Source organism: Diorhabda carinulata, chromosome 7 (genome assembly GCF_026250575.1).
Source record: "Diorhabda carinulata isolate Delta chromosome 7, icDioCari1.1, whole genome shotgun sequence".
Classification (NCBI taxonomy): domain Eukaryota; kingdom Metazoa; phylum Arthropoda; class Insecta; order Coleoptera; family Chrysomelidae; genus Diorhabda; species Diorhabda carinulata.
The window spans coordinates 20,529,332-20,541,167 of NC_079466.1; the positions used below are offsets into that span (position 1 = coordinate 20,529,332).

At 31.1% G+C, this 11,836-nt stretch overlaps 2 protein-coding genes across 2 annotated transcripts in view; both read left to right on the plus strand.

Annotated features, from left to right (window-relative positions):
• The window catches only part of LOC130896206 (neuropeptide SIFamide receptor-like), a 136,316-nt gene extending 133,178 nt beyond the window's left edge, over window positions 1-3,138 (plus strand). The window contains exon 6 of the mRNA XM_057804136.1: window positions 17-3,138. The gene's annotated coding sequence lies outside the window, so the exon portion shown is untranslated. The remainder of the gene's footprint in view (window positions 1-16) is intronic.
• Window positions 3,139-3,831: 693 nt separating this feature from the next.
• Window positions 3,832-10,858, plus strand: LOC130896176 (uncharacterized). The gene is made up of 8 exons (XM_057804091.1): window positions 3,832-4,239; window positions 4,307-4,432; window positions 4,662-4,792; window positions 5,323-5,423; window positions 6,215-6,364; window positions 8,212-8,443; window positions 10,320-10,512; window positions 10,771-10,858. Exons 1-8 carry the CDS (start codon window positions 4,006-4,008, stop codon window positions 10,819-10,821), a joined length of 1,218 nt encoding a protein of 405 aa, XP_057660074.1. The 5' UTR covers window positions 3,832-4,005; the 3' UTR covers window positions 10,822-10,858.
• The last annotated feature ends 978 nt before the right edge of the window (window positions 10,859-11,836 follow it).

Sequence of the window (11,836 nt, forward strand, 5' to 3'; positions counted from 1 at the left end):
AAATATTTTTTTCTAGGGCTTGGTTTAACTTGAGGAAACTTTGCTCACATTTTCTCGAGAAACAAAACAATTGGTCCACGTTCGACGATAAGTCAGCGAGGTTGTTGTGAAAAAAAATCGTTGTAAAGTAGATGTATTGAAATTGTCGAAAGTAAGAAAAAAAAATAAAAATTTGTAGTTGTTAAGAAAACCAAGGCAGAAATAAATTGGTAATAATTGTAAGCTTGTGGCAGAAATACGTAGAAAATTCACTTTTAAAGAATAAGATATCTTTTTAACTATATTATGCATCACCTAAAGCGTGTCTTAAAACTCGTTATAATCATAATTTCCATCTTCTTTTCATTATATGTACGAGAATAATTTATTAATCAATCAACAGAGTAAAATGATATCTAATTTCACCAGACAACAAACAAATTATTATGGATAATATAATGTGATTCGTAATTCCTAATAGAAAAAATAAATAAGAAAGGTGAGAAATAAATTTACGAGTATTGTTTTGAAAAATTCATGAAACTCCATTTTTATTATCAGCACCAAGAAACAGGATTTCTTGAACCGTTTCACATGTGTCCTATATTCGGAGTCCAGAGTGTCTGTAAACATTGCTGGTTACCATCTTCCTTGTTAGCGCTTTTCAATTGTTGCGATATCTTAATGAAAGCGCTCTCCATGCTTGTCACTTGAAGCGCCCACATTTAGATTGGAATGTGAAATGTGTATTTTCAAAGACATATTATATCCAATTTATAATATACCTTTCGCATATTTTGATGTCAAAATATTGAAGAGATCTGTTTTTATCCAAAAAGTTTTTACTAAGACAAACGCCATCCTATCTCCTATTTCTTTTCCAGTTAAGATGGTGATGAATGTTAAATCTTTAATTAATTTCTTGACATCTGGTCCAACAAATACACCTTCCTTTTAGTTTTAGTTTCAAAAATTTGATCTTTATCTTTGGCTTTTACAAAATGTTTTATTAGACCTAATATGATATTCAGAAGTGGTGATATTATCTTTTCGGGGTTAACTAAGGGTTCATTTTTCAAAATTTTTTGCCCAGAAACGTAAACATTTCTTTGTGGCGTTATTGCTCTCACGTAATGTTCATTTTTACACTCGCCCAAAAAACAACAGTATTTTGTGTAGTCAGTTTGTAAAACGAAAGCAACAAATTTCAAATCTGCACAGATTAACCATTGGTATTTGCTGTGTTCTATCTTCTCTGGCACTAGTTGTATAATATCGTAAGTCTATTTTAAATGAGCTCCGTAAGCTGAAGGTAGTGATGGATATTTCTGTTATGGAATCAATGCAGAGTCTCCATTCGTCTGATCTATGTTCATGACACCAAGCCCTCAATGTCATTACAGTACACTAAATCGTCCTCTTTAGAATACACAACATATGAGCTGTGATTCCCGTCTTATTCAGATTCAGTCTTCAACTCAACACTTCGGCTTTGTATTTTGACAAAACTACATATATCTCTTACGAAATCGTTGAGCTCCAATTGGTTAATCAAATGCGATGCTTGAGGACTGACAGGTGCTGTAATTTCTTTTTCTTCTTCCACTTCCAAAGAAGATTTCGCAGAAATAATTGATGATAACTCTGAGCTACTCACAGAATTTAACGGAAAATTGACTGTTTGATAAAAAAAAATATATTTGAGACGCTACCAAGAAAATGGACAACAGATTTGGTTCGAGTAACTTCGAGCGTTGCCTAGTGTTATTTCTGCTGCCTTTTCGCGTAGATTCGTCGTCGAATAGTAAAAAGCCAATTATTTGCTCAAATCTATCTCTGGACATGGCGGCTGTAAAAAACGACTGACGTAAAGACCCTGTTCCTGGACCACTTTTCTCGGATTGATTCTATTCTACATCTCAGTACCTCAGCTTTGATCAGAATACCTATAAAACTATGTAATACAACCTTCTCGATTGGTAACCAATGTTTTTGTTTGTTTGGACTTTTTTCATTCCAGTTAATATAATATCTGAGAGCTCCACGTCAGAATAGGATTCATGGAATGTTATGTGTGGTCAGAACTGCTGTACTGGGTGAAAACCTGGACCTTGAAAGCTCAAATGATCAAAAAACTTGGTGCATTTGAGATGTAGCTCTATAGACATATCCTGAAGATATTCTGGACTGATAGAATCACCAACGACGAAGTACCAAGACGCATTGGTTGTAAAAGAAAACTGTTGACAATTATTAAACAGAAATCTAAACTTTCACGTCAGAATAGGATTCATGGAATGTTATGTGTGGTCAGAACTGCTGTACTGGGTGGAAACCTGGACCTTGAAAGCTCAAATGATCAAAAAACTTGGTGCATTTGAGATGTAGCTCTATAGACATATCCTGAAGATATTCTGGACTGATAGAATCACCAACGACAAAGTACTAAGACGCATTGGTTGTAAAAGAAAACTGTTGACAATTATTAAACAGAAATCTAAAATTTCACGTCAGAATAGGATTCATGGAATGTTATGTGTGGTCAGAACTGCTGTACTGGGTGGAAACCTGGACCTTGAAAGCTCAAATGATCAAAAAACTTGGTGCATTTGAGATGTGGCTCTATAGACATATCCTGAAGATATTTTGGACAGATAGAATCACCAACGACGAAGTACTAAGACGCATTGGTTGTAAAAGAAAGCTGTTGACAATTCTTAAACAGAAATCTAAACTTCCACGTCAGAATAGGATTCGTGGAATGTTAGAGAGTGGCGAGATAATTATTGTGACATTCTTCAACCGCCCTTCTATTTTCGACTATATATTAGACAATAAATAATAAATAATTCTCGTACTTGAAAAAAATCGCTTATATTTTTAACGCTGTCATTATTTAGTTTCCTATTTGGATGTTAGAATAAATTAGATATAAAAAAGTACCTTTAAAAACAGTACCTCTGTCTATACTTATTATGTGTTGTAAGGATGTGTCAGATTAAGATAAGCGACTGTATTTTTAAGTTTGAAAATTAAATACGCTTAAAAAGAATCTAATAGTTTTAAAACTGCCCTAATATATGAAAAATATAAGTATAAATTATGTAAGTCATTTACAAATGACACTGATAAGTGAATGGAAATAAACGTGTGATTAAAATAGTATTTTTATTTAGAACCCTCCAGAAAACAATTTTTTTATGTCAACTATTGTTCGAAAATTTATTTATCAGTCTTCACTGTATTGAATCAAGTCCATACATCACCAAATTACATTTATATATCTTTCAAATGGAATGCATCTGTTTGTTTTTGAACGCAAAAAGTGAAAAAAAATAATTTTATTAATGGATGCGAAGGAAATTCTGATGTAGAGAAGACAACATCAAAGTGTATCAGCTATTAAGTTTAAAATTAAGAATGGATAGCTGCCATCTATGTTTATAGATGGACAGCACGTGCAACAGAAGTAGTCATCTTAAATATCCAAGTATGACATATTTTATTTTGGATGTTAGAGAGCACGTGTTTGTTTTTGGATATTTTAATTTTTTTTTAAAGATTTTTTGCGTTTTAGTTTTGTATTTTTATAAATATCTAGTAGGATCGATTAGAATAGTGACTTAAGTATTAAAAAATTAGTATTTTAATTACAAACAAAATGGTTAGCTATGAAGCTTACAACTACTCTAACAATCCTAAAATTAAATCTTTAAGAATCACTTTTCAAGGTAAGTTATTTTTTCTGTATTCACACAACAGTGGTTGTGATTACATATAAAAGGCGACTGCGATAAGATAAAAGAAGAATTAAAATTTTTTGTCGAATCTTGACAAATTATGTCATGATTTGTCAATTGTCAGACAGTTAACCTTTAAAAAATCAAAATAAGATTGGTGATCGGTTGTGTATAAAAATTTCATAAGCAAACAATGTCAATTCAGTTAAACAAAAAAACGACACATCTTAATGCTAATAGCTGACGAATAGATCAAATTAAAAATCTGCACAAACTTGGAACATCCATGAAAGTGGTTTTAGAAAAATCCAACAATGATAGATTCTTCTTGAACAAACTTAAAAAGTCACTAAAAGTGGTGTTGAAAAGAAAAAATATAATAGAATTTAGAAGAAAGAAAGTTTTATTAGAAAAAATGGACTTAGAAAGTGCGGGGACTAGTAATGGCATATCTCCGAGAAAGAAATTTAAGCATAATATTGAAAAAGATTTATCCAAACGTGATTTAGCTAGTTTACCAGTGAGTGGTACCGACAAAACTATAAATAATGTCAATATAACGTTAAATAAAATGTTTTTATTTTCAGAAAGCTGTATTACAAAGGATATTTTATTACTTAGATGTGCAATCAATCCAGAATTGTGCTATTCTCTGCTCAACCTTTTACAATTTATCTAAAGATAATTCCTTATACAGAACTTTGGTTTTGAATGTATGTATATATACAATTATTTTCACTACTAAAACCTTATAAATTAATTTATATTAATATTGATAAACTTTAACTATCCCAAGCATTACCTTTTCCTATTCTTGAGTTTTTCTTCAGTAATTATTAACTCCTTGTATCCACCTGTTATAATTTTCCGGACTTTTATCTTATTTAGATTACTTATTACCTTTGAAGATTGCATAAATTATATTACAATGACTACTTTCAGTACAACACAGATCCACAAGCTATAGAGTATCAAATTTCAAAAGTAACCCAACCTCACACACTTGAAATTGAATATAGCAGTCAGTTAAATAAAGAGGAAGATACTACTTGGTTTGATAACTGTATTATAAAGTAAGTATGTAATAGAAACAACATTATGTTTTAGTTTTTGTTTAACAAATTTTATATAACAATGTTTATTTAATAACAATTCACAGAATTCACAATTCTATAGGTTATTTTTTTGACTTAAAGGTTGCAATAGAAAAAAAACCTCGCTTATGTCCTTGTGAGATTTTTCCAGTGAGAAGATCTCGTACACACCTCACTTTAGGTCTGTTAGCCAGTTTCTCTTTAGTCGTATCTTCCTTACATCAATGGTTGGAGTATATAGAATAGAGGCAGTCACATTTCACTATATGTAGATTAATTTTCACTTTAACAGACCACCACAAATTTTGTCAAACACTACACGATTTTGGGGATGTTTTTTCCTTTCTGTCATAATAACATCCCTACAACTTGTTGTACCCGCCTTGGTACGCTTCTGACGGCATAGTTAGTGTATTGGTGTGGTGGTATGAATATTGTTAATATTTCCAGATATTTCAACTCAACTACTGAAATGTTAGTCATTTATATGAATTTATATTATGTTTTAGGGTATTGAGGAACTGTGGAGATAGCATTGTAACACTAAAAATAGAAAATTGCAGAAATGAAGAGGTATTAATGCATATAGGAGAATGTATAAATGTAGAAAGTAAGATCATATTTCATATTATTTATGTAATATATCAAATCATCAGTTTTGCTTATTTTGATTGTAAATTGGTGTTTTTTGCATATCTCGTAGAAGAGATATTCCAAAATAAAAAACTGCAAAAAGGGGATGCAGAATTTCTTCAAAATAGTAAAGGTACTATACCAGCAAGTGGGCTAGATTCAAAAGAGGCTCCAATTCTTTCCAACTGACACTGCCCAGATATCACACAAGTGAAACATAAACAGAAAGATGGAGAAAAAATCAGGACCAATTGTCCTACTGCTATTGCCAATTTCAATAGATTCATGGGAGGAGTAGATTTGTCTGACCAAAAAATATACTTATATGACTTGGACAGAAGATCTACAAAGTGGTGGAAAAAGGTGTTTTATAAACTTTTAATGACGGTGGTTGTGAGTGTACATGTAATATTTCAAGAAGTGAAACATAAGAAAATGCCTCTTTTGCAATTCATTGTCCCCTTAGCTGAATCAATGATGGCCTAGAAAAAGAAAATGGAATTGTCAAAAGAAAAAAATCGGGTCGTCCTTCGAATGCAACAAAACTTTACACTGTATTTTATATCATGGGACATATGTGTTTCTTCTAAAAACACCTTTGGGACACATATGTCCTACCCTAAAATTTTCACAGGAGGGGTAGAATATTATTATTTCTACGTTATTTGACACTTTGAAGTTATAGTTTACCCCTTTTTTTTGAAAAATTAAAAACTTACATGAATTGTTATACTCAAATTTCTTTACTAATTTTTGTTTTATTTTTAGGGTTAATTTTATATAAGTGCAAAAGTAGCTTCAGTTCTTTGCTTTCATTATGTACATTAACTAGTATACAATTTTCTTCCTGCCATTTTCCACCAAAAGTTGTGAGGGAAGTGATCAAAAATAATCTTGATTTGAAACATCTTCATTTATGTAAGTATTAGACTAATGACAATCATTTATGTTTATTATAATTTGATAGATTGCAAAATATTGTTTGGACAACATATTATAATATTTCCTTATTTGTCAGATGATTCCAATTTTTTATCAAGCAAGTTACATAACATGTAATGGATGGGGAAGACATTACAATATTAGAAAAAAATGGTATGGAACATAGGAATATCGATGTAAAATTTTTGTCCACAGAAATTATTTTTCATAAAATATTTAACAAATAAATCGACATAAGTGCTAGGAAATTGAATAGATTTTAAAATGAACTTATCTTAATACGGGCCTAAATAATTTACCTTTTTCTTCCAAACAATATATGTAGAAATTTATAATACCTTGATATCTTTTAGCTGGTCTGTTGTAATTCTTATGACACACTGGCTTGCACTTCCACTAATGGGAACGTGAACAGTGTGCTCAGTATGGATTTCACCAACGGTTCCAGAAGTTCCAATTCATCTGCTTTATTCTACCCAAAATTAGATTATTTGTTCTCTTAATTTGTAGCCCTTTCAAAGGCATGTCATTAGCCATGTTTTTATGTATAACTTTCAAAAAAAATAATTTTAATTTAAATGGGATAATATCATGTGTATAATTAACAGGACAACGAGAATACCAGAAATAAATTAATTATTTGTTCATATGAATGACTTCTCAAGATTACCATTTTGAAATGTGTATTTTCTTGTAGAGTACTTTTTTAAAATAACAATATCTCTCTTAAAATAATTGAAAAAAAATAATAGTAGGATGAAACTAAGGAGGAGAATATGATAAAAATAAAAGGAAAAATAATTTACGGCTCATCTGAGTTCGGAAAGGGAAAAGGGGTGAATTTTTAGAGGGGAAAAACGATTCATCCCTATACTTGATTCTTGGCAAAACTACAGGTCCTATGAAAAAAGTCAAATGGCAGTATTGTAGGTATTAAGAAGATTTACAACTTTTGTATTTATGTTAATTGTTATGATGGTGATGGTGATGATGGAAACTTTGCAGGGAGGAATTGGGGTTGTAACCTAAAGATCCTAAGGTGGGTGTATATGGCAATTGTGTCACATATGAAGCAGTAGTTTGGGGTACTACAACTAGTCTGAATACCACAAGGAACAGTCTATCAAAGGTACAAAGACTGACTTGCTTATGTGCAACTGGGACCACGAAATCTTACCCAATAGCTGCCCTAGATTTGATTCTAAATCTCCCACCTATCAGCATAGTACTGGAAAACGTGGCAGAGAAAACATCACTTAGAATGTTCATAGACGGGATCGTCAATGAAAAAAGTTTAGCTTTCACCAAATTTCTTGAAAAAAAATGTTTTTTATAAAAGATAAAAATTAAAAACGTAAAACTTGGTTTTTAGAATTTTTCTCATAAATTTTGAGGTTATGTGAAAATAGTATAAATACAAAAGTTGAAGATCTTCCTATCAACTACAACTTTGCTATTTTATTTTTTTCCATAGGTATTGTAGTTTTTCCGGAAATCGAGTTAAGCCATTTTTTCCCTCAAACACTCACCCCTTCCCGACCTCAGATCGCCCGTAAATTATTTTTCCTTCCATTTTTATTATAGTCTCCTCCTTTTCCAGTAGGTTTCATCCTATTTCTTTTTCACTTTTTATTATTTTTAAAGGCTTTTACTCTGGTCTAATACTTTTTTGTTGGATTTTATAAAAAGTTTGTTAATGTTTTATGCCTCTACATTTATCTTTGTGAAATCTGATGTGGTCTAAACAGTTAATTTAAGTTTTATAATAAAGATCTTGATAAAAAAATCTTAGTTAACATTTTTTGTATAAACTTATTTTGTAGCAAACAATATAAATGTAAATCCCAATGAGATATGTGAACTTATGTCTAGAGAAAATGTAAATATGAAGGAAATATATTTGAGCGAGAGGAAAATGTTGAAGACGAAGAGCCTTAGGACGTTAGCAAGACTGACTAATTTAAGAAAACTCGAAATGATCTCCGGTCCAGGTTTCGAATGTAATCCAGAAGATTCTTTGGAACTTCTAGCTGCCGGCTGTACATATCTAGAAAAGTATGATTTTTTCTATTTAGAAATTCTGCTAAATTAAATAAATTTACTTAACTAGGTATAACAATTCAATTTTGATATTAGATTGTAGAAAAAATAATTATAGTTCTCTCAATACATCGTGTTAAAGTTGTATATCTTTAGCGATACTTCAATCAATTCAATTTTTTAGATAGTTTTGTTTAGTATTTCAAAAATACTAATTTTTGATGGCACATAATGGATTAGTGTTAAAATTTATATAAGAACATTTACTTTGCAAAAACTTAAATTACTTTTTTGTAAAACTAATTTAATATTGCTCACACCTGTTATAGCTTCAGTTGTTTACACTTATTTTCAATAACTTCCCGCAGTTAATTTATTTAGTGCTTAGTCTATTACTGCGAGCACGTGCCATATATTTTCAATGGGAATCAAATCGAGAACATTTGTTGGTCATGAATAAACTTTTGCGATGTTATTGTTAACCCATGCATTTTTTCTTCTTTATATGTACTAAGATTTTAACCCATGAGGGCCCAAATAACTTTCCCTTTTTGTCAACTTTACCTAGTTTTTTTACAGTTACTAAACTAATACAAAAAGTACACGTCTTGCCAAATGGCAGCGTTAGGGAGAAATAAGCACATAATTTCAAAAATTTAGCTTTTCGTGTGAAAAAATAGGATTGCATTCTAAACATTGTCCTACATTGCACTTTTTACAAATTATCCTAATTATAGAGCAGCATCTTTCACCTGCACATCTTCTCTTTTTTTTTCATCTTATCTGGCACATTTGTCAGAATGTGGTCGAGTCTATCGTATCTTATATCATCGCTTACCCTGTTAAGTGTAATGTTATGTGTTAGGTTTTCAGGTAGGTTTAGGGATAGTTCCATACCTGGTTAAATAAACTTGCGCGTGTAAATTCCACTCTTTCTGTAAAGTAACCAAGCATTTAGAATGGAAACGTCGATTAACCAGGTGAATATGCACCACCGCAACTTTTTGAATAAATACTTACTTTGTATCGTTTGATATTCTCGTCCATCAAATCGGTACCTCTCATACCTTTATTATATTCGCCGATTGCATAAGATCTGTTGATTTGTATGATTTTTCTTTTCAGCTTTTGAGTATCGTTTTATTATCAAGGTGGGATGGGTACCAAAACAGGGACTCGCTATGGTAACTACGTTATTGTCTTGCCATCTATTTAAGAAAACCCCGTTCGTTCGCTTTAGCGTATATTATCGCGGATAATACCTGTTCCTGTAAAACAATTCTTCCCAGGGTATACTAACAAATTGAAGTTGGAATTGAAAAAGGTTATCAAAGAAGAAGTAGTATGGCAATCGTTTCTTCTTTGCTATTTCTGCTAACATTGGAACAAATGAGACTGTATAATTTCCAAAAAACTGTTCGTCTTCAGAACTGCCTTTTTTATTTTTACCCTGGTACATATCACAGCCAACAAGATACCCAGATTCGGCATTGATAGTTTTCATTTTTTTTAATGTGTTGTGATTTTTGTGCTTCTCCTCCACCAAACAAAATATTTTGATTCTAACAAATTGGAATGAGTCTAGTAAACAAAGACATTCTTTAAACAAATTCCGTTTTACTTCTTAAGATGGTTTTAAATGTTTTATGTAGCTAACTCTCCGACTAGAAACTTTTGATATTTTTCTGGTGATTCCTATTTTCTTCATACTTCCTCAGATTTTTTTACTTATGGTTTAGTATGCCTCTTTATTTTCTTCGCGTTCATTTTGATTATAATTCTTCCATGTTGCCTTTGTATAATTTCGTATTTAAATTGAAAAAAATTTAATTATTTGTATATAATAAAAGCAAATGATAAAAATATCAATGTGTATTTTATTTTTTTTCAGATTATGTATTCACAATTGGAAGGAAATAAACGATACGAATTTCATCCCTGCCTTAAGAATGTTCAGCCAGTTAAAGACATTAGAATTAAGAGGGACAAGTATAACTATAAAGAGTTGCAGAGAAGCTGCTCTTAGTTTGCCATTGTTGGAAACTTTGGACGTTGTCAAATGCCAAAGGATAAAAAAAGCACAGGTAATAATGGATATTCTATTTTGTTATTTCAAAAATGATACTTCTTTGTGGTTTGTACATTATTTAGTAACAAACATTTTTCTCAATTTTCCTCAATGAACTTTCTAAAAATTATAAATACTTTGTTAAAAGCCTAGTGGGTTGAGGGAAAAATCTTGTCATAATTTCAAACCGGCTCTTTTTTTGAAATGAACTTAAATACATTACTAATTATTCTATAAATTTTAAAAATTTTTAATTTTTTTCTTTTTTTTTCAGTTAATATTGTTAAGGAAAGACTTTGAAGATATAGAAATACCCTTAGGATAAGATTTTTGTACAATAAAATAAAATTTTAGTTTTTTAATGAAGATTTTTGATATATTCTCGTTCCTAGAAGCTCTTTCAATGGTAAAATTTGTGGAAGCCAAATTACAATCTCACTTTTTACCTCGCAACGATTAGCAAAATACTACAAAAGAGTAATAATAGAGAATAACAAATTTTTCTGTTGTTTTTTGACCCAAATTTTTCTAAATATTTATGAAACATTTTGGGGATCTCGATCATACATTATCTCTGTAATAAAGTAAAAAATTATTGATTTTTTGGTAAAAAAATTAATAATTTTTTTCTCAAGAAAATACTGCGTTACATCGTAGTTGTTTTCATTGGTTTGGATTCGTGCACATTTAAATTGAACCAAAGCCCTAACCAATACCAGTTAGAGATCGTATGATTGCTTCCTTGTATTTTATAAACTTCATTTGACAGCCTGCCTGTTAAGGCGTCGCCTCTTCTAAGCTTACGAAGGGTTATTTCTTGTGGCAGACCCTTCCTATTTGCACGATGACTTCCTGTCACATGTGTCTTTTTCCTAAGTAATTTGTTAGATAATGGTAAACTGTATTAATTATCCATGAACAAAGGATGGCCTCCTAATAGTCATCATATCTTCATCGTTTTCTCTATGGCTTTTGTATATATATATTTCCGTATTTTGCCTTTCATGTACATGAGAAAAAATTGTTTCCGAAACATGTCGCTAGGTTTACTTGTTAGGTTACTTGTGCCGCTTTCGCCTTAGTGTCTTAAAATGATCGATTCGTTTTGGACGGCAATTGCCGTCATGCCCCATAGGCATTGGCGTCATCATGGCAGAAATGGATGTTGTGATTGTCAATGAATTATTAATTCATTTTATTCGAGCAAGGCCTGTACTTTGGGACAAAGATAGGAATGCGTGGCATGAAGTGTGTCTGGAACTGCTGAAGGATTTCTATAACCTTGAAGACGGCAAAAACAATTACTTTGGTAGGATACAAATAATTATAATGCTATTGAA